Source organism: Xenopus tropicalis, chromosome 8 (genome assembly GCF_000004195.4).
Source record: "Xenopus tropicalis strain Nigerian chromosome 8, UCB_Xtro_10.0, whole genome shotgun sequence".
Classification (NCBI taxonomy): domain Eukaryota; kingdom Metazoa; phylum Chordata; class Amphibia; order Anura; family Pipidae; genus Xenopus; species Xenopus tropicalis.
The window spans coordinates 142813166-142836806 of record NC_030684.2 but is presented as its reverse complement, the minus strand read 5'-3'; the positions used below and the strand labels follow the sequence as shown (position 1 = coordinate 142836806).

Below are 23641 nucleotides of genomic sequence, written 5' to 3'. Positions count from 1 at the left end.
CCTCTTCTCCCCCCTTCTATATTTCCCCTCTCCCCCCATTTGTCTCTCTACTCCCCGAACCCCCTTTCCCTTCCCCTCTCTCCTTCTGTCTCTCATCCCCTCTCCTTTCCTTTTCTATTCCCCCCCCCCAACTGTTTGGCCTTACTCCCCCCCATCCTCCCTCTTCTCCCCCTTCTATATTTCCCCTCTCCCCCCATTTGTCTCTCTACTCCCCGAACCCCCTTTCCCTTCCCCTCTCTCCTTCTGTCTCTCATCCCCTCTCCTTTCCTTTTCTATTCCCCCCCCCCAACTGTTTGGCCTTACTCCCCCCCATCCTCCTCTTCTCCCCCCTTCTATATTTCCCCTCTCCCCCCATTTGTCTCTCTACTCCCCCTCTCCATACCTTTCCCACCCTATTCTCTCCTGCTATACCTCCCAATGCCCAGCCAATATGTCCCTAAGGAACAGACCAACCAGAATAGGGTTACAGGAGGGGGTGGGGGCTAATGTGGTAACTTGTCCCCTGGGGCAATTAAAAGTAACTTTGCAATAAGTAATGGGCAGCTGTTTGATACACACCAATCACTGGACAGGAACACACCCTACTCTTATTGGACACAAGCAGGTCACATGACTGTAATGAGACAGCCTCGCAGGCCTGTGGTTCTGCACTTGAGTCAGGCCAAGTGGCTGAGAGTAAAGGGGCCGCCAAGTTGCCTCTGTTTATGATGTAAAACTACAACTCCCAGCAGCCCTTACATCAGGTGGCATTTTGGAAATCTTTATTTGAGCGAATATCACAGATTGCCCTGTTATACGGCAGCAAGGCTCCGAGGCCAGCACTATAAACTACAACTCCCAGAATCCCCCAGCACCTGTAGCACAGAGCTGTCATCACCTCAAAGCCCCAAGGTGCTGGTACAGGGGGCCCCTAGCCGGGCTAATCCCCCCGCAGAACAGCTGATGGGTAGAAACGTGCGACCCCCCCCCCTAATAACATCTCAGCAAAAGCAAAGAAAGAAAAATTTAGAAAGAGCAGGAAAAAAAAAGCTGTGTCCATGGCAACCTCCTCCTGCCGTCGCTACGGAGGACCATCCGTGTAAACTTTATATTCCCATCTGTGGGAATTTGGGGGGGGGGGGGGGTCTGTAAACAGAAAGGGCACCTTAATGGCCCCTTCAGGGAACGCTCATTGGCAGCTCCGGGGGGGGGGGGTTACATCTCCGCAGCCTCCAGCTCCGCGGGGGGGTAACTAGCTGCTTTTATTTAATGGCACATAATGGGAATACAAACAGCTGATTGGTTGCTCCCCCCCCCCCCTGGACAATCAGAATCAGAGCTTTCCCCTTGGCCAATGTCATATTTAGCTTTTGGGGGATTTTTCCCCATTATGTTGTAAAGAAACATGAGCTTTTCCTTTGCAATTGGGGGGGGGGGGGGGGGGGGGCAACAGTTCCTGGAACCATTTTTTCTGTATGTGACAAAGTAAATAAGGTCATTGAGCAAAAATGAAAAATGATGCCCCCCCCCCCGGGCGACGGGTCACATTAATAAAGTCCATTAGAAACAGTTTTATCAATGGGGAGGTGGGGTAAGCGGATAATTGCCCCCCCTGTGTAACCAACACACAAGCCTCCCATATAACATTCATTAAAATCCCTTCCATCATCATTTTTCTCCCAGATCAATACCCCCCCCCCCATATTCCCCAAGGGACACAGTCCCTGTTCAGCTTAAATAACATTTATTCACCCCCCCCCCCCCCCCCAACTCCAGAGACATATTATACTAATTTGTGGAGGAAATCTTCCACCTTCCATACGGGATAAGGAGCAGCCATGCAGTTTGCCGTATTTTATTTCCATAGAGTTCTCTATGGATCAGCCCCCCCCCCAAAACCCAGATGGTCTTGCCCATTCCCACACCCTGTGTCTCAACCCTTTCTCCTTGTAGAGTGTAAGCTCTTTTGGGCAGGGCTCCCTTCCCCTCCTGTATCGGTTATTGATTGCTTTATATGTTACTCCTTGTAGAGTGTAAGCTCTTTTGGGCAGGGCTCTCTTCCCCTCCTGTATCGGTTACTGATTGCTTTATATGTTACTCCTTGTAGAGTGTAAGCTCTTTTGGGCAGGGCTCCCTTCCCCTCCTGTATCGGTTACTGATTGCTTTATATGTTACTCCTTGTAGAGTGTAAGCTCTTTTGGGCAGGGCTCCCTTCCCCTCCTGTATCGGTTATTGGTTGCTTTATATGTTACTCCTTGTAGAGTGTAAGCTCTTTGGGGCAGGGCTCCCTTCCCCTCCTGTATCGGTTATTGGTTGCTTTATATGTTACTCCTTGTAGAGTGTAAGCTCTTTGGGGCAGGGCTCCCTTCCCCTCCTGTATCGGTTATTGGTTGCTTTATATGTTACTCCTTGTAGAGTGTAAGCTCTTTTGGGCAGGGCTCCCTTCCCCTCCTGTATCGGTTACTGATTGCTTTATATGTTACTCCTTGTAGAGTGTAAGCTCTTTTGGGCAGGGCTCCCTTCCCCTCCTGTATCGGTTACTGATTGCTTTATATGTTACTCCTTGTAGAGTGTAAGCTCTTTTGGGCAGGGCTCCCTTCCCCTCCTGTATCGGTTACTGATTGCTTTATATGTTACTCCTTGTAGAGTGTAAGCTCTTTTGGGCAGGGCTCCCTTTCCCCTCCTGTATCGGTTATTGATTGCTTTATATGTTACTCTGTATGTATTTTGTAGAGTGTGAGTGTGAGTGTGAGTGGGACAGTAACTGAGGGGAGGAAAGACACCCCCCCTCTCTCTCTCCCAGTCTCTCCCAGGCACAAGGGGCCCCTCCCAGCGCTGAGTGGGTGCCGGGCAGGTTACCTGTTACCTCTGTAGCCCCGGAGAGGTTAATGTGACAGGGAAGGGCTGCTCCATGTGACAGTTAGCAGGCAAACCAATGAGAGGTAGCAGCCAACTGGTGGGCTTGGCTAGGGAACAGGAGAGAAGGAAGACGGGAGAGAGAGCGGCTATAGAGACGGCGGCACAATGAGCCCAATGTGGGAGCCCACCGGGAGAGAGTAGAGGGGTTACTTACCGCCGGGGGTCTCCATTCGGCTCATCCTGGGGGGAGGGAGGGGAGCCCTGTTTTCACCCTGTAGCGAGATCTCCATTCCGAGAGGCAGAATTGGGGGCCTGAAGGGAGCCCCCCAAAGCCAGAGGATGGACACATCCGGTCACTTCCATGATTCGGGGGTCGGGGACATGGAAGAGGACCCCAAGTGCCACTGCCCGCTTTCCGGGGAGGACCACCAGCCGCATCCGCTCAGCCAGCTGCAGAGTCAGACTTACCAGCCGCAGAGTCAGACTTACCAGCCGCAGACTTACCAGCCCAGCCTGTTGCACTGCTCGCCAGCTGCCTGCCGGGCACCTCCTTCCAGCAACTCCGCCGCTCTCCACCCTTCCTCCAGGCAGGGCAGTCAGCTCAATCTCAATGACCACTTGGTTGGACACTCTCCAACTTCGGCGTCTACAAGTGGGGCAGGATGCAAGCACAGACAAGCCAGTCCCCTCGTCCACAGGAGGGACAGCAACCCCTTCACCGAAATAGCCATGAGCTCCTGTAAATACACCGGCGGGGTCATGAAACCCCTCAGCCGACTAAGTGCCTCCAGGAGGAACCTGATCGAGTCGGAGCCGGAAAGTCAACCTCTTCAGCTCTTCAACTCCACCAACCCCCCGGAGATAGTCATCTCTTCCAAGGATGAGCACCTCTCCAACCAGACCCTGCACCCCAACCACCAACACTCAGGCAGCAACAGCACCAACAACTACCCCAAAGCCAACAAGAGGAAAAACCAGAACATCGGCTACAAGTTGGGCCACCGACGGGCGCTCTTCGAGAAGAGGAAAAGGCTCAGTGACTACGCTCTCATTTTTGGGATGTTTGGAATTGTGGTTATGGTTATTGAGACTGAACTGTCATGGGGGTTGTACGAAAAGGTAGGTACGTTACTTTGGGGTATCTTGGGCTGGGGGGGGCAACCCTTAGCCCCTTCCCAGTGGAAAATGTAGGGTCGGACTGGGCTGTCGGAACAAATCCCCCTGCGGCCCAGACCCGACCCTTGCGACGCTCCCCCTGCCCGACCGCTCCTACCCTCCCCGACCGCTCCTACCCTCCCCGACCGCTCCTACCCTGCCCGACCGCTCCTACCCTGCCCCAGTGGGCCCCTTCACCCCCCTCTGCCCGACCGCTCCTACCCTGCCCCAGTGGGCCCTTCACCCCCTCAGTTCGACCCAATGCAACAGCTTCAGTGGCAGGGGGTTCTGGGAGTTGTAGTTTAATGACGGGAGGCTGCAGATATTCATTCTTCCAGTTAAATTCCATAACACACACATGTTCCAAAATGGGCAACAGGGGGTATATAAGCCTAAGCCCCCCCTGTAGCCCCTCGCTGGCAGGGCTGAGCCGCAGATTGCATGCAATCAGATCACTGTGTGTGGGGGGGGGATCCTTGCCTTCTGCCTTGTGAATTCTGGGAGAAAAATGGCTACAGGTGTCTGTGAGGCAGGGAATGTCGGGGGTGCAGCCAGTGTGTCAGTGTAACGCAGAGCAGCGCAGGCAGTGCCTTGGGGTGGGGGGTTATACTGGGGTGGGGGGGCTTATACTCTGACCCCCCCCCCCCCCCATTAAATGCTAAAGCACCGGAGAGACCAAGGGAGCCGCCGTCTTCCCTTCCCCGACTGGCGATTCGGTCGCAGCACGCCTGGGAGGCAGCCTGAATGTACAATGAGCTCATTCCCATTCTGCGCTCAGGGGCCGCTCGGCAGCGATTGGCAGCGATTGGCACACAAGCCCCAGCGCGTATATTGTGGGTTTATCTCATGCGTTTATTGTCGGTGCCGCTCCAGCAGCCGGGCTGGTTCCGATGCGGGCAGATGCCCCCGCCTGCCAGTCACAGAGCCGGCCTCTCTGCCTACTAAGCACTGGGGGCTGACTGCCTACTTACTGCCTACTTACTGCCAGGTGTTCTTCTGGGGGGAGGGGCTGCCCAAGTAATGACCCACCTACCGCTCTCTCAGCTGGTACCTGGGCACTCCCTGTATATTGATGCAATTGTGCCCCCCGCCCCCCACAGTGAATAGGCCCCTTTGGCACAAACCCAATGAGATACAGTAAAGTAGCCCCCCCCCCCCATTCCTTTACTGTATCAGTCCCACCGGCCCTGCTGGGAGGCAGTTCCCTGTATCTATGCCCCTTACTGTATCAGTCCCACCGGCCCTGCTGGGAGGCTGTTCCCTGTATCTATGCCCCTTACTGTATCAGTCCCACCGGCCCTGCTGGGAGGCTGTTCCCTGTATTTATGCCCCTTACTGTATCAGTCCCACCGGCCCTGCTGGGAGGCAGTTCCCTGTATCTATGCCCCTTACTGTATCAGTCCCACCGGCCCTGCTGGGAGGCTGTTCCCTGTATCTATGCCCCTTACTGTATCAGTCCCACCGGCCCTGCTGGGAGGCAGTTCCCTGTATCTATGCCCCTTACTGTATCAGTCCCACCGGCCCTGCTGGGAGGCTGTTCCCTGTATCTATGCCCCTTACTGTATCAGTCCCACCGGCCCTGCTGGGAGGCAGTTCCCTGTATCTATGCCCCTTACTGTATCAGTCCCACCGGCCCTGCTGGGAGGCTGTTCCCTGTATCTATGCCCCTTACTGTATCAGTCCCACCGGCCCTGCTGGGAGCAGTTCCCTGTATCTATGCCCCTTACTGTATCAGTCCCACCGGCCCTGCTGGGAGGGCAGTTCCCTGTATCTATGCCCCTTACTGTATCAGTCCCACCGGCCCTGCTGGGAGGCTGTTCCCTGTATCTACTCCCCTTACTGTATCAGTCCCACCGGCCCTGCTGGGAGGCAGTTCCCTGTATCTATGCCCCTTACTGTATCAGTCCCACCGGCCCTGCTGGGAGGCAGTTCCCTGTATCTATGCCCCTTACTGTATCAGTCCCACCGGCCCTGCTGGGAGGCAGTTCCCTGTATCTATGCCCCTTACTGTATCAGTCCCACCGGCCCTGCTGGGAGGCAGTTCCCTGTATCTATGCCCCTTACTGTATTAGTCCCACCGGCCCTGCTGGGAGGCTGTTCCCTGTATCTATGCCCCTTACTGTATCAGTCCCACCGGCCCTGCTGGGAGGCAGTTCCCTGTATCTATGCCCCTTACTGTATCAGTCCCACCGGCCCTGCTGGGAGGCAGTTCCCTGTATCTATGCCCCTTACTGTATCAGTCCCACCGGCCCTGCTGGGAGGCAGTTCCCTGTATCTATGCCCCTTACTGTATCAGTCCCACCGGCCCTGCTGGGAGGCAGTTCCCTGTATCTATGCCCCTTACTGTATCAGTCCCACCGGCCCTGCTGGGAGGCAGTTCCCTGTATCTATGCCCCTTACTGTATCAGTCCCACCGGCCCTGCTGGGAGGCAGTTCCCTGTATCTATGCCCCTTACTGTATCAGTCCCACCGGCCCTGCTGGGAGGCAGTTCCCTGTATCTATGCCCCTTACTGTATCAGTCCCACCGGCCCTGCTGGGAGGCAGTTCCCTGTATCTATGCCCCTTACTGTATCAGTCCCACCGGCCCTGCTGGGAGGCAGTTCCCTGTATCTATGCCCCTTACTGTATTAGTCCCACCGGCCTTGCTGGGAGGCTGTTCCCTGTATCTATGCCCCTTACTGTATTAGTCCCACCGGCCTTGCTGGGAGGCAGTTCCCTGTATCTATGCCCCTTACTGTATCAGTCCCACCGGCCCTGCTGGGAGGCAGTTCCCTGTATCTATGCCCCTTACTGTATCAGTCCCACCGGCCCTGCTGGGAGGCAGTTCCCTGTATCTATGCCCCTTTCTGTAAAGTAGGACAGAAGGTACCCCTCCTCTCCCCTGAGTGGTGTAACCCTTGCCCCGGGAAAGCTTGGGGTCTGGGCAGGGGGTGACATTTCAGCTGCTGAATGCTATGGGGGGGGGCGCAACTAATTTCAGACACTTGCAGCTGTCACAATCCTATGAAATGCTCCCGGGGGGGGAGAGACATATAACACGCCCAGTGGCGCTGCCATACACATTGCTAGCAGCACGCTATGTACCATGGGACCGTGCCCGGTTGTACTTACCCCAAACTGTGTGTTTATCGACTTTATTCTATTAAAAGCTCATTCTATATTCACCCTCTGTGTGTATTTATTTCCTGCTCGCCTGGTACATACGGGGGGCCCTAATGAGCCCCAACACTCTATGGGTCGCCCCTGACCAATAGCGGCCTTCATTCCGCTCATGGAATTAACCCTGTGAGAGCCAGTATCCCTGTTGCACCCTGACTGGCACTTACATGGTTAAGCAGTGGTTCCGCTGAAGGCGGAGTTGCCCTTACTGTTGGACCAATAGCAGCCTGCCTTCATCAGAACCGACTCAAAAGGGGTTGTTTCACCTTTAAATTAACTTTAAAAGATTCAGTCCGATATTCTGAGACAATTTGCAGTTGGTCTTCATTTTCTCTATTAGTTATTTCCCTTCTTACGTAGCAGCTTTCCAGTTTCCGGTTGCAGTTGGTCTTCATTTTCTCTATTAGTTATTTCCCTTCTTACGTAGCAGCTTTCCAGTTTCCGGTTGCAGTTGGTCTTCATTTTCTCTATTAGTTATTTCCCTTCTTACGTAGCAGCTTTCCAGTTTCCGGTTGCAGTTGGTCTTCATTTTCTCTATTAGTTATTTCGCTTCTTACGTAGCAGCTTTCCAGTTTCCGGTTGCAGTTGGTCTTCATTTTCTCTATTAGTTATTTCGCTTCTTACGTAGCAGCTTTCCAGTTTCCGGTTGCAGTTGGTCTTCATTTTCTCTATTAGTTATTTCCCTTCTTACGTAGCAGCTTTCCAGTTTCCGGTTGCAGTTGGTCTTCATTTTCTCTATTAGTTATTTCCCTTCTTACGTAGCAGCTTTCCAGTTTCCGGTTGCAGTTGGTCTTCATTTTCTCTATTAGTTATTTCCCTTCTTACGTAGCAGCTTTCCAGTTTCCGGTTGCAATTGGTCTTCATTTTCTCTATTAGTTATTTCGCTTCTTACGTAGCAGCTTTCCAGTTTCCGGTTGCAATTGGTCTTCATTTTCTCTATTAGTTATTTCCCTTCTTACGTAGCAGCTTTCCAGTTTCTGGTTGCAATTGGTCTTCATTTTCTCTATTAGTTATTTCCCTTCTTACGTAGCAGCTTTCCAGTTTCCGGTTGCAGTTGGTCTTCATTTTCTCTATTAATTATTTCGCTTCTTACGTAGCAGCTTCCCAGTTTCCGGTTGCAATTGGTCTTCATTTTCTCTATTAGTTATTTCCCTTCTTACGTAGCAGCTTTCCAGTTTCCGGTTGCAGTTGGTCTTCATTTTCTCTCTTAGTTATTACCCTTCTTACGTAGCAGCTTTCCAGTTTCCGGTTGCAATTGGTCTTCATTTTCTTTATTAGTTATTTCGCTTCTTACGTAGCAGCTTTCCAGTTTTGTCATGTTGCCAGTCTGGTCACCAGGGCCCGAATGACCCTAGCAACCATGCACTGATTTGAAAGGAAAAAACGGAGGTGAGGGCCTGGATAGAAAAAGTAGTAATACCGATACATTTGTAGCCTTACAGAGCATTTGTTTTTATAGACGGGGTCAGCGACCCCCCCCCCATTTGAAAGCTGGAAATATTCAGAAGAAGGAAAATCATTCAGAAACTATGAAGACCAATTGAAAAGTTGCTTAGAATTAGCCATTCTGTAACATACCAAAAGGTGAACTTCCCCTTTAAGCCATATAGGCCCCCCAGTGACTGGCACTGACATGGTTAAGCAGCGGTTGTGCCAGAGGCGGGTCAGTACCAGCCAGAAGCGGTGCCTACGGCCCAACGATACACACAGAGGGTAAATATTGCTTTTAGCAGAACCCATTCACATACAATTACCACCTCTGCTGGGAGTCATTCCCCTATATGGTTAGACACCTCTTTGGGAAGGAGAGAGGGGATAAGGGGGGTGCCAGGGCCCAAGGGAATGTGGGTCGGAGGGGCAGGGAGAGGCGCCGCTCTATATGTTAATCTCTTTATCCTCTTTAGAAAGAAAATCAATATTTCCCATTCTATTGAGTTTTTTAGCTTAGAGAAAAACCTGCTGCTTTGTGAGAAATGAGTTAATCTGGTCAGTTGTGTTGTGTCTGCCGGGGGGGGGGGCTCAGGAGTCGCGCACAGCAGTGATTGGATAGGCACCATTAGGCATTGCCAGGGCCAGTGGCATCCCCATATCATTCTGTACCCAGATACATGCCCCCGGGCACAGAACCCAGATACATGCCCCCGGGCACAGAACCCAGATACATGCCCCCGGGCACAGAACCCAGATACATGCCCCCGGGCACAGAACCCAGATACATGCCCCCGGGCACAGAACCCAGATACATGCCCCCGGGCACAGAACCCAGATACATGCCCCCGGGCACAGAACCCAGATACATGCCCCCCGGGCACAGAACCCAGATACATGCCCCCGGGCACAGAACCCAGATACATGCCCCCGGGCACAGAACCCAGATACATGCCCCCGGACACAGAACCCAGATACATGCCCCCGGGCACAGAACCCAGATACATGCCCCCGGGCACAGAACCCAGATACATGCCCCCAGGGCACAGAGTGGTACTGCCCTACTGTACCCACATACACCCCCACTCAGAGTGGTACTGCCCTACTGTACCCACATACACCCCCACTCAGAGTGGTACTGACCTACTGTACCCACATACACCCCCACTCAGAGTGGTACTGACCTACTGTACCCACATACACCCCCACTCAGAGTGGTACTGACCTACTGTACCCACATACACCCCCACTCAGAGTGGTACTGCCCTACTGTACCCACATACACCCCCACTCAGAGTGGTAGTGAGTATGACAGTACCAGATACCCCCCCGTACGGTATAACATTATTCTGTGTGGCAGTATGAGACACCGGCTTTGGGTTGAAGGAGGGGGTGGGCCCATCGTTACCCCCAGAGATCCAGTTGGTAATTAAAGCTCAGTAATTTGCCTCCCGGGGCCCCACAGAGCCGGCAGTGAGTGGGAAGGGCAAGGAGAGGGCACTGTATTTGGGAGCCCTACCGGCCTGGATAACGGCCCAATCCTGCCCCAATCCATTTCCTTCTCTCCCACTGTCACATCTGTCTGTCAGTGACTGAGGGGGGGCAGGAAGGCTGAATCAGGGGGGATTTGGTTTCTCTCCTACCCCCGGCCCCACACTAGTGCTTGTATATACCGTGGGGCAGGGAAATGGTTGGTTCCGTTCAGTAACAAACAGGGACCCCCCCCCCCCCCCCCGGGCCTGTAACAGAGAGGGGGGACCCAGGGGCACCCAGACCCAAATGCTATTTAGTGGCGTTCGGTCAAATTAGGGCATCAGGCAAAACCTCTCTGCCCAATGCTCCTTAGCCCCCCCGGGATTAAAGGGGAACTTAATACTAAGGCTTAACATATAATGAGATTTCTCAGCGCCCAACAAACTATTTCCAATTTGTCTTTTTTTATAGCTTTTGCATGATTTCAGCCTTTGTTTACTACAGAAGTTACTGTATCTCACAGTGTATGAATCCAGATAGGACTGAAACCCGGGTATATATGTACTAGCCACAGAAGCCACGTGCAATAACCCTTAGCAACGTACCGGTCCCAGAGTGCACTCTGTTTGCATTGGATTTATTTATCATAGGTTTGTCTTCTCTCTCCGACCAGAGTGTCGCGGCTGGGAAGCAACCAATGCATGTAATTACAAGCTTAATGAAGAAATAAGCACTCACCCCCAATCCCCCCCTAACTGGCCTTCAGGCTGGGCCCCCTTAGCCCATAACAAGGTTACAGATATATAGAAACATTGGGGTAACAGTCACCCCGCTATAGTTCCAGGGGTACCCAGGGCACAAATAAGCACTCACCCCAAATCCCCCCCTAACTGGCCTTCAGGCTGGGCCCCCTTAGCCCATAACAAGGTTACAGATATATAGAAACATTGGGGTAACAGTCACCCCGCTATAGTTCCAGAGGTACCCAGGGCACAAATAAGCACTCACCCCAAATCCCCCCCTAACTGGCCTTCAGGCTGGGCCCCCTTAGCCCATAACAAGGTTACAGATATATAGAAACATTGGGGTAACAGTCACCCCGCTATAGTTCCAGGGGTACCCAGGGCACAAATAAGCACTCACCCCAAATCCCCCCTAACTGGCCTTCAGGCTGGGCCCCCTTAGCCCATAACAAGGTTACAGATATATAGAAACATTGGGGTAACAGTCACCCCGCTATAGTTCCAGGGGTACCCAGGGCACAAATAAGCACTCACCCCAAATCCCCCCTAACTGGCCTTCAGGCTGGGCCCCCTTAGCCCATAACAAGGTTACAGATATATAGAAACATTGGGGTAACAGTCACCCCACTATAGTTCCAGGGGTACCCAGGGCACAAATAAGCACTCACCCCAAATCCCCCCCTAACTGGCCTTCAGGCTGGGCCCCTTAGCCCATAACAAGGTTACAGATATATAGAAACATTGGGGTAACAGTCACCCCGCTATAGTTCCAGGGGTACCCAGGGCACAATAAGCACTCACCCCAAATCCCCCCCTAACTGGCCTTCAGGCTGGGCCCCCTTAGCCCATAACAAGGTTACAGATATATAGAAACATTGGGGTAACAGTCACCCCGCTATAGTTCCAGGGGTACCCAGGGCACAAATAAGCACTCACCCCAAATCCCCCCTAACTGGCCTTCAGGCTGGGCCCCCTTAGCCCATAACAAGGTTACAGATATATAGAAACATTGGGGTAACAGTCACCCCGCTATAGTTCCAGGGGTACCCAGGGCACAAATAAGCACTCACCCCAAATCCCCCCTAACTGGCCTTCAGGCTGGGCCCCCTTAGCCCATAACAAGGTTACAGATATATAGAAACATTGGGGTAACAGTCACCCCGCTATAGTTCCAGGGTACCCAGGGCACAAATAAGCACTCACCCCAAATCCCCCCCTAACTGACCCTCAGGCTGGGCCCCCTTAGCCCATAACAAGGTTACAGATATATAGAAACATTGGGGTAACAGTCACCCCGCTATAGTTCCAGGGGTACCCAGGGCACAAATAAGCACTCACCCCAAATCCCCCCCTAACTGGCCTTCAGGCTGGGCCCCCTTAGCCCATAACAAGGTTACAGATATATAGAAACATTGGGGTAACAGTCACCCCGCTATAGTTCCAGGGGTACCCAGGGCACAAATAAGCACTCACCCCAAATCCCCCCTAACTGGCCTTCAGGCTGGGCCCCCTTAGCCCATAACAAGGTTACAGATATATAGAAACATTGGGGTAACAGTCACCCCGCTATAGTTCCAGGGGTACCCCCTTAGCCCATAACAAGGTTACAGATATATAGAAACATTGGGGTAACAGTCACCCCGCTATAGTTCCAGGGGTACCCGGGGTAGATATATTCTGCGTGCCCAGGGGTAATTTGCAGCTTCTTTTAATCCTATAATATCTGTGAGCACATCTCGCTGTTTGCCCCACAGACCTGCCTCCTGATTGGCCAATCCCAGTCCCATTTCCCCTACTCACATCCAGGCTTATCAGTAACATCGGTGCTTAGAGCTCGGTGCCTCAGTGTTTATATGTAATTAACGGAACAATGCCTGGGGGCTTTATCCCATACAGAGGCAGGGGGTGGGGGCAGAATGGCAGTAGGGCCAAGATTGCAGTTCTGAGAAGAAATCGATTTGAAATAATCAACTCCCCAACTGATCTTAATCAGGGGATTTATCTGAGAGAAGCAGGGTACAGCGCGGGGACTAATAATGTGCAATTCATTCACTTGTATCCTATAATGTATACTGTAGGGGGACATGTACTGTGCTGCCTGCTAAAAATATATCACTCATGTATTATAAGGGATAATGTACCCCCTACTGTAAATGATAAGGATATTAGCAGTCACTGAGGGGTTCTGTGCCCATATAAAGGCACAAGGCTGCAGGCTGAGTTATACAGGGAACTCTGAGTATCACTCATGTATTATAAGGGGTAATGTACCCCCTACTGTAAATGATAAGGATATTAGCAGTCACTGAGGGGTTCTGTGCCCATATAAAGGCACAAGGCTGCAGGCTGAGTTATACAGGGAACTCTGAGTATCACTCATGTATTATAAGGGATACTGTACCCCCTACTGTAAATGATAAGGATATTAGCAGTCACTGAGGGGTTCTGTGCCCCCCATATAAAGGCACAAGGCTGCAGGCTGAGTTATACAGGGAACTCTGAGTATCACTCATGTATTATAAGGGATAATGTACCCCCTACTGTAAATGATAAGGATATTAGCAGTCACTGAGGGGTTCTGTGCCCCCCATATAAAGGCACAAGGCTGCAGGCTGAGTTATACAGGGAACTCTGAGTATCACTCATGTATTATAAGGGATAATGTACCCCCTACTGTAAATGATAAGGATATTAGCAGTCACTGAGGGGTTCTGTGCCCCCCATATAAAGGCACAAGGCTGCAGGCTGAGTTATACAGGGAACTCTGAGTATCACTCATGTATTATAAGGGATAATGTACCCCCTACTGTAAATGATAAGGATATTAGCACTCACTGAGGGGTTCTGTGCCCCCCATATAAAGGCACAAGGCTGCAGGCTGAGTTATACAGGGAACTCTGAGTATCACTCATGTATTATAAGGGATAATGTACCCCCTACTGTAAATGATAAGGATATTAGCAGTCACTGAGGGGTTCTGTGCCCCCCATATAAAGGCACAAGGCTGCAGGCTGAGTTATACAGGGAACTCTGAGTATCACTCATGTATTATAAGGGATAATGTACCCCCTACTGTAAATGATAAGGATATTAGCAGTCACTGAGGGGTTCTGTTATACAGGGAATAAGGGATACTGTACCCCATACAGGCCGGAGAGAGCGCAGGGGTGGGAGGGAGGGGACAGTGAGAGCGGGGTGCTTGATGGGGATAAGAGAGCGCAGAGACAGCTGGAGACAGTGCAGTCACTCAGGGCTCTCTCTGTAATGTCAGTGCCATTGTGTCTGGCTGTCGCCCCCCCAGTGCCGGTCGTTTGCTCTGAAAGGAACGTTAATGTCCCTGCACAGAATCCCGCTGTAACACTCTCCCACAACAAAGGGCCTGTCTGATAGGGGGGTCAGCTGATCAAATCTCCCATCATTCACAGCAGCCTGGGGTGGGGGCTGCCAAATGCCAAATATACAGTTCTAAATCAGATTTTCCCCTGAGCTGCACCGAATAATGTATTGGGGTGTCAAGTGGCAGGTCCCCCCCAAAGGCACATCTATAGCTCAGGGCAGGAATACAGACTGGCACAGGCAGGGCATAGGGCACCGGCTGGCACATTGGCAGGGAACCCCATAACCTGACTGCCCTTACAGTAAGGAACCCCTTCCTATGCTGATGGTGAGATCCCCTTTCCTCCCCACCCCCAATGTATCACTCATTCCCCCTCTCTTGGTAGGGAATCCCATAACCTGACTGCCCTTACAGTAAGGAACCCCTTCCTATGCTGATGGTGAGATCCCCTTTCCTCCCCACCCCCAATGTATCACTCATTCCCCCTCTCTTGGTAGGGAATCCCATAACCTGACTGCCCTTACAGTAAGGAACCCCTTCCTATGCTGATGGTGAGATCCCCTTTCCTCCCCACCCCCAATGTATCACTCATTCCCCCTCTCTTGGTAGGGAACCCCATAACCTGACTGCCCTTACAGTAAGGAACCCCTTCCTATGCTGATGGTGAGATCCCCTTTCCTCCCCACCCCCAATGTATCACTCATTCCCCCTCTCTGGGTAGGGAATCCCATAACCTGACTGCCCTTACAGTAAAGAACCCCTTCCTATGCTGATGGTGAGATCCCCTTTCCTCCCCACCCCCAATGTATCACTCATTCCCCCTCTCTTGGTAGGGAACCCCATAACCTGACTGCCCTTACAGTAAGGAACCCCTTCCTATGCTGATGGTGAGATCTCCTTTCCTCCCCACCCCCAATGTATCACTCATTCCCCCTCTCTTGGTAGGGAATCCCATAACCTGACTGCCCTTACAGTAAAGAACCCCTTCCTATGCTGATGGTGAGATCCCCTTTCCTCCCCACCCCCAATGTATCACTCATTCCCCCTCTCTGGGTAGGGAACCCCATAACCTGACTGCCCTTACAGTAAGGAACCCCTTCCTATGCTGATGGTGAGATCCCCTTTCCTCCCCACCCCCAATGTATCACTCATTCCCCCTCTCTGGGTAGGGAATCCCATAACCTGACTGCCCTTACAGTAAGGAACCCCTTCCTATGCTGATGGTGAGATCTCCTTTCCTCCCCACTCCCAATGTATCACTCATTCCCCCTCTCTTGGTAGGGAATCCCATAACCTGACTGCCCTTACAGTAAGGAGCCCCTTCCTATGCTGATGGTGAGATCTCCTTTCCTATGCTAGGCCTCCAATTCCATGACCATTGGCCACTTTTTTTTGTCATAACCCACCTCCCCAAACACTAAAATCCTTACTAAATACAAGTAAAACCTCTACACTAAGCTGAAGTAGAAGAGCAGAGAGACAAAGAGCATGAAATGAAAGGAGGAAATGGCTCCCTAGTAATTAAATAATGGCCAAACCTCATCTTTGTCTCCCGGAGCCCCCGGCCATGTGTTCCATCAGCTGCAGGATCTCCCTGTACGTTACAGGATGAGAAACAGAAGACTTGAAATGAAAACACTCATTATAAACTGCCTGTGAACTTGGGCAAATGTTGTGGGGTATAAACAGGCAGGCTGGCCACCTGCGGCCCGTGTCACCGTGCCACCCTTCCGCTGCCAAGGAGAAATCCCCGGAGGCAAGAGAAGGAAGAACGAGGCATCTGTCAGAGAGAATCCACTTGGCTTCCCCTTTATGTTTATATAGCAGGATTAGTAAGACCAGAGTCCTTGCCCTAAAGAGCTAGCAATCTAAACTGAATAATAATGATCTAATGTCTAAAGCCATAGGCTGTTGAAGAGGTCTCCTGTACTTATCTCCTCAGAGCATACCGAGAGAGTTCCAACTTTACCTTCTCAGGAAGGTGACCCAGTCTTAGATGCTGAGGAAATACCTAGTGATGTCCCATTTTACCCCATGGAGACTTTCCGGTCTTACTGAGGAAATTCCTGGGGGTACCCCCAACTTTCCATTCTCAGGAGATACAGGAGCACTTGGGCTGACCCTAGGGGAGTCCCAACCTAACCTGCTAGTCAGCTAGGATATAACTAAGTGGGCTTAACCTTAAGAGCTCAGAAGATACCTCATGGACTCCCCAACCTTACCTCTTTAGAAGATACCTGGCTGATCCAACCATAACTGTCTAGGAGAGTCCCAACCTAACCTGCTAGTCAGCTAGGATATAACTAAGTGGGCTTAACCTTAAGTGCTCAGTAGATACCTCATGGACTCCCCAACCTTACCTCTTTAGAAGATACCTGGCTGATCCAACCATAACTGTCTAGGAGAGTCCCAACCTAACCTGCTAGTCAGCTAGGATATAACTGAGTGGGCTTAACCTTAACAGCTCAGAAGATACCTCATGGACTCCCCAACCTTACCTCTTTAGAAGATACCTGGCTGACCCAACCTTAACTGTCTAGGAGAGTCCCAACCTAACCTGCTAGTCAGCTAGGCTATAACTGAGTGGGCTTAACCTTAACAGCTCAGAAGATACCTCATGGACTCCCCAACCTTACTTCTTTAGAAGATACCTGGGGTGTAACACACAGTGGCCATACACGGGCAGATTTCAGCTGCCGATTCTGGTCCTCGGGAGCTTAGCTGCCAGGGTATGGGCACCCCCAACTGATATCTGGCCTAAAGTTGGCCAGATCTCGATTGGGCAGGTTTAATTTTCATCAATTTGGGACCACATTGGCTCATCGATGCAGTCCTCAGTCCGACGGCGCCTATGCCTGCTGTTGTAATTCAGTTGTTTGGCCCTAGCGCCAAACTATTGGCTTAGCCAATATTGCACACCTTTAGGTGGGCCTATCAGGAGAAGATCTGCTCATTTTGGGACCTCGCCTGTTCCCGTGTATGGCCACCTTTACCTGGTCAGGAATGAAGAATGAGTTTCCCCACCCTGCTTAATAGGGACATACCTGGGAGTGTTCCAACCCCACATACTAGGATATACTTGGGGGAGGAGCTTAACTCAGGCGATACTGTTACATAGTTACATAGTTACATAGTTACATAGTTACATAGGGTTGAAAAAAGACCATTGTCCATCAAGTTCAACCCATCCGAGTAAACCCAGCACACAACCTATACTAACCAATCTATACACTCACATACATAAACTATATATATACAACCAGTAATACTAACTGTAGATATTAGTATCACAATAGCCTTGGATATTCTGCTTGTTCAAAAACTCATCCAGGCCCCTCTTATAGGCATTAACAGAGTCTGCCATTACCCCATCACTAGGAAGGGCATTCCCCAACCCCCTCACTGCCCTCACCGTGAGGAACCCCCTACCCAACATCCCCCGGCAGGGCATTCCCCAACCCCCTCACTGCCCTCACCGTGAAAAACCACCTACGCTGCTTCAAATGGAAGCTCTGTTCCTCTAATCTATAGGGGTGACCTCTGGTGCGTTGATTGTTTTTATGGGAAAAAAGAACATCCTCCATCTGCCTATAATCCCCTCTAATGTACTTGTACAGAGTAATCATGTCCCCTCGCAAGCACCTCTTTTCCAGAGAAAACAACCCCAACCTCGACAGTCTCACCTCATAGTTTAACCCTTCCATCCCCTTAACCAGTTTAGTTGCAGTCTCTGCACTCTCTCCAGCTCATTAATATCCTTCTTAAGGACTGGAGCCCAAAACTGCCCCCCATACTCACTGTAACTGCCCCCCATACTCACTGTTACTGCCCCCATACTCAAGGTGAGGCCTTACCAGGGACCTATAAAGCGGCAAAAATATGTTCTCATCCCTTGAGTCAATGCCCTTTTTTATACAAGACAGCACTTTATTTGCTTTAGTAGCCACAGAATGACACTGCCTGGAATTAGACAACTTGTGATCTACAAAAACCCCTAGATCCTTCTCCATTAAGGATCCCCCCAACACACTCCCATTCAGTAGATAGTTTGCGTTTATATTATTCCTACCAAAGTGCATAACTTTGCACTTATCAACATTGAACCTCATTTCCCAGTTTGCTGCCCAGTTATCTAATTTTGTCAAATCGCTCTGCAAAGCGGCACATCCTGCATGGAACTTATAGTTTTGCACAATTTAGTGTCATCAGCAAAAATAGAAACAGTACTGTCTATGCCCCCCTCCAGGTCATTAATAAACAAGTTAAAAAGCAAAGGCCCAAGGACTGACCCCTGCGGTACCCACTAACCACACTGGTCCAATTAGAAAATGTTCCATTTCCCCCCACTCTTTGTACTCTATCCTTCAGCCAGTTTTCTATCCAATTACAAATATTATGTTCTAGGCCAATATTCCTCAATTTGATCATTAACCTTCTGTGCGGTACTGTATCAAACGCTTTAGCAAAATCTAAGTAGATCCCATCCACTGCCATTCCAGCATCAAGGTTCCTGCTCACCTCCTCATAAAAGACAACTAAATTAGTCTGGCAAGATCTGTTACGCATAAAACCATGTGGCACAAACTAATAGTATTGTGAACTGCAATGTATTCAACTATCCTATCCCTTATTACCCCTTCCAGAAGCTTTCCTACTACTGATGTCAGACTAACAGGCCTATAGTTTTCAGGCTGAGAACGAGATCCCTGTTTAAATAACGGCACCACATTAGCAATCCGCCAGTCTCTCGGCACCATGCCAAACCTCAACGAATCCTGAAAAATTAAGTGAAGAGGTTTGGCAATCACAGCGCTCAGCTCATTTAATACCCTGGGATGAATCCCATCTGGCCCTGGACCTTTGTTTACCTTTACATGTTCAAGTCTCTTTTGAATTTCCTCCTGAGTGACCCACGCGTCAGTAGCTAAATTACTAGAACTGGGCATATTAAAAGGGAAGCCTTCATTATCTGGCTCCTCAGATGTATAGACAGATGAAAAATAAGAGTTCAAAATTTCAGCTTTTTCCCCGTTCTCATCAACCAACTTACCCCCCCGTGATAATAAAGTTCCCACCCCTTCTTGCTTCATTTTTTTACTATTCACATAATTAAAAAATAATTTAGGATTCTTTTTACTCCTAGCAGCAATATCCCTTTCCATCTCTATTTTAGCTGCCTGATAGCTTTTTTGCTGCTTTATTTGCTTCCTTGTACCTGATGAAAGTTTCCGCTGTCCCAGCTAACTTGAATGCTTTAAAAGCACGTTTTTTATTACCAACCTCGACCTTAACACTTTTATTCAGCCATAAGGGTTTTGCTTTGCGATGCCTCTCCTTGCTTACAAGGGGAATATACTGTTGCGTATACCTGCAAAGCAATGTTTTAAAGATGTTCCATTTTCCTTCTGTGCCTAACCCCATGAAAAGCCTTTCCCAGTTGACACATTGCAGAGATGCCCTTATACTGGCAAAGTCTGCACGTCTAAAATTGAGCGTTTAGTTACTCCCTTATAGAGCTGTCTCTGTAGCATTATCTCAAAGGAGACCATGTTGTGATCACTGTTCCCCAAATGCTCACCCACACAAATGTTAGAGATAAGTTCAGTATTATTAGATATTACCAGGTCCAAAATAGACTCATTCCGAGTAGGTTCTTGAACCACCTGAAATAAAAAGTTGTCATTTAGCATATTTACAAACCTACTAGCTTTTTCTGACTTAGCCCCCCCCATTACCCCAGTCAATGTCCGGATAATTAAAGTCCCCCATAATAACAACTTGACCCAATTTTGAAGCCTCCTCCATTTGCAAAAGTAGCTGGGACTCATCCCCCTCATCTATACGGGGTGGTTTATAGCATCATACACCAATGATCATTTTCTTTGTGACCTTCAGCCCTACTGAAATTTCTACCCAAAGAGATTCAACGTTTTCATTGGTAATGTCTTTATTACTGGTGTTTATAGTACTAGTTGTGCAATCCCCAGGGGTGTAACTACAGAGGGAACAGACCCTGCAGTTGCAAAGGGGGCCATAGGAGTGTAGGGGGCCCAGTAAAGGTCCCCATACATGGGCCGATTGTAGCTGACGATATGGGTCCCTTAGACTGATTCGGCAGCTTATCGGCCCGTGTAGGGGCAGGAACGAGGGACCCGCCCGACCGATATCTGCCCTGAAATTGGCCAGATATCGATCGGGCAGGTTAAAAGATTTAGTCGGATCCGGAACCGACTGCCCCATTGCCGCCATTATTATTCAATCGTTTGGCCCCAGGGCCAAATGATCAAATTAGCCTACATGTTCCTGATATTGCCGACCCGTAGGTGGGGATATCAGGAGAAGATCCGCTCGCCTCTCACTGCCCCCTCCCTGCAAGCTCTCAGGCACCGGCGGGTTAAATCGGCTGAGCAGAGAGCGGCATTAATCCTAAAGAGAAGCCACTATCTAATTACAATTAATTACTGCCATTTTTATGCCTGACACTCAGGAAGAGCCGGCCAGCTCCTAATAGAACTATTGGCAGGACACCGCGGTTATGAGCCGAGAGTATGGAGATAAAAGTCATATTTTATCCCCAACCCCCCGAAGTGACGCCCTAATGCATTGCCTTCAGGCCCATAATCCCACAGCAAGAATGAGCCCCACCCCGAGGGACCCCAAAGCACCCAACCTCCATACCTGTTATAAATGTATTTAAAGCTCTGTGCTGTCAATCATACATCGCCCGCCCCGCCCCTATACCTCTTTTTCATACTTTCATTTTCCATTCAGCACTTTCTAGACGTCATTGCATTTTTGTATCCCATACGCGGGCCTGGGAATCGGGTTCCAGACAGTGGAGTATAAACAAGATTTTGCAATTATTTCTTAAAGTGACAGGTCCCCTTTTCAGTAATTCACCATGTTCAGTGGTGTTCAAGCTACTAATTGCACATCCTGCAGGAAACAGCCGGCCTCGCCTAATTATGAATTACGGTAACGAGACAAAGACAGACATTCGGGCACAGTCACTTCCCAATTAGCCAGCTTCTCCCCTCCCCTGACAATACCTAATTACAGCGAGACGGCGGCCATATTTGTCACTGCCCAAAGCACTTCTGTAGCCGGTTATTGATACCCCCAAAAGTTCTTTCTTGATTACAAGCTCTTGGGCTCTGGGCAAGGAGGCTGAAGGGGCTGTAGGGATACATGTTTTTCTCCATAATGAACCATATCATTCCTCCTTGGAGAATAAGAGCTTCTAATGAATACAAGGCATTGGCTGAGCTGGTAGAGACCAATCGCAGGGGTGGGGAATACAGGATTTCTGGAGCTGGGCTTCTCTGATTCCTTCTTCTTTCTCCCTTGCAGGATTCCATGTTTTCCCTGGCCTTGAAATGCCTTATAAGCTTATCATCAATTATCCTTTTGGGACTGATCATCGCATATCACGCGCGGGAGGTGCAGGTAGGTCGGTGTGCCGGAGGGGTCGGCCGCGTCGATAGGCCGGATATATACACGGTGTTTAATACTGAGTGACGTTTTACTCCCCCAGCTTTGGAATGTAAATAGAATAAATAAAGTATATATTGGCCAGTATATAGGGATAGGGATCTGTTGGGCAACCCTATACCACCCCAAAGCATTCAAGGGTCTGTTTATAAATCCCGTACCTTCAGAAAAAATATATTGTAGAACTAGAACAATCCAGTTAGAATGAAAAATACTTTGTCAGAAACTACAGTAACAGGACAGTTATATAGTAACATAGTAAGTTGGGTTGAAAAAAGACCATCACGTTGAACCATAATGCCTATATATAACCTGCCTAACTACTAGTTGCCCCAGAGGAAAGCAAAAACCCCATGTGAAGCCTCACTAATTTGCCCCAGAGGGGAAAAATTTCCTTCCTGACTCCAAGATGGCAATCGGACCAGTCCCTGGGGCAACTAACAGCTATCTCCCATACCCCTGTTTTGCCTCACTTGCTAAATACCCACCCAACTCCTTCTTGTATCTATCTAATGTATCAGCCAGTACCACTGAATCAGAGGGGGTATTCCACATCTTCCAATAAAAAATCCTTTCTGAATATTTCCAATAACAAAATAGAGAATAAAACAGTTCAGTTAGAGGAAAACAGGACAGGGAATAAAACAGTTCCATTAGAAAGAAATAGAAGCACAATAGGAAACAGAACAGTTCAGCTAGAAAGCAAAGGAATAGCAAATAAAACAGTTCGGTTTGAAAAAAATAGAAAGCAAATAGAACTGCTCAGTTAGAAAGAAATGAAACAGTTCAGCTAGACAGCAACAGAATAGCAAGTAGAACAGTTCAGTTGGAAAGAAATGAAACAGTTCAGCTAGACAGCAACAGAATAGCAAATAGGACAGTTCAGTTTGAAAGAAATGAAATAGTTCTGTTCTAAAGAAAGGTTCAGTTAGTTCAGTTTCAAAGAAAGAATTGGAAATGAAAAATTTTAGCTAGAAAACCACAGACTAGCAAGTAGAACAGTTCAGCTAGAAAGAAATGGAACAGTTCAGATAGACAGCAACAGAACAGCAAATAGAACAGTTCAGTTGGAAAGAAATGAAACAGTTCAGCTAGACAGCAACAGAATAGCAAGTAGAACAGTTCAGTTGGAAAGAAATGAAACAGTTCAGCTAGACAGCAACAGAATAGCAAGTAGAACAGTTCAGTTGGAAAGAAATGAAACAGTTCAGCTAGACACCAACAGAATAGCAAGTAGAACAGTTCAGTTAGAAAGAAATGGAACAGTTCCATTATAAAGAAGTAGAATAGGAAACAGAAAAGTTCAGCTAGACAGCAACAGAATAGCAAGTAGAACAGTTCAGTTAGAAAGAAAAGAAACAGTTCAGATAGACAGCAACAGAACAGCAAATAGAACAGTTCAGTTAGAAAGAAATGGAACAGTTCAGATAGACAGCAACAGAATAGCAAGAAGAACAGTTCAGTTAGAAAGAAATGAAACAGTTCCATTATAAAGAAATAGAATAGGAAACAGAAAAGTTCAGCTAGACAGTAACAAAATAGCAAGTAGAACAGTTCAGCTAGACAGCAACAGAATAGCAAGAAGAACAGTTCAGTTAGAAAGAAATGAAACAGTTCAGCTAGACAGCAACAGAATAGCAAGTAGAACAGTTCAGTTTGAAAGAAATATAATTGTAAAGCAGCTGGCAGTTAGTAATAGGATAAGTAAGGCAGGGCTGTATGTAGGTAGAGGTTACAACAAAAGGACATTTGTGCAGCGGAAAGGGTAGAAACATGGAATTATCTGCCAGGGGATACAGCGGTTCTTTATATGCTGAACTCTTTTTTCTTATATGCAAAGGATCCAATAAAACTGGAGCTCGCTCCCTCATCCCGCCTGACCCATTGCCTACTCTACGTCACTGCTCTCTGTGATGGTGGTGGAACGTGCTCAGTCACTTTCCATGGAATGTTCTTCTCCTCTCATTCACTTTCTTTGGGAACTTGCTGCGCCCGTCAGTCCCTTTCTGTCACTCC

General features: G+C 49.3%; 1 protein-coding gene across 1 annotated transcript; it reads left to right on the top strand.

Moving 5' to 3' along the window:
• The first annotated feature begins 2791 nt into the window (after nt 1-2791).
• LOC101730557 (small conductance calcium-activated potassium channel protein 3) lies at nt 2792-21667 on the top strand. The gene is made up of 2 exons (XM_012954602.3): nt 2792-3957; nt 21485-21667. The coding sequence occupies exons 1-2, from the start codon at nt 3178-3180 to the stop codon at nt 21650-21652; spliced, it is 948 nt and encodes a 315-aa protein (XP_012810056.1). The 5' UTR covers nt 2792-3177; the 3' UTR covers nt 21653-21667.
• Nucleotides 21668-23641: the final 1974 nt, after the last annotated feature.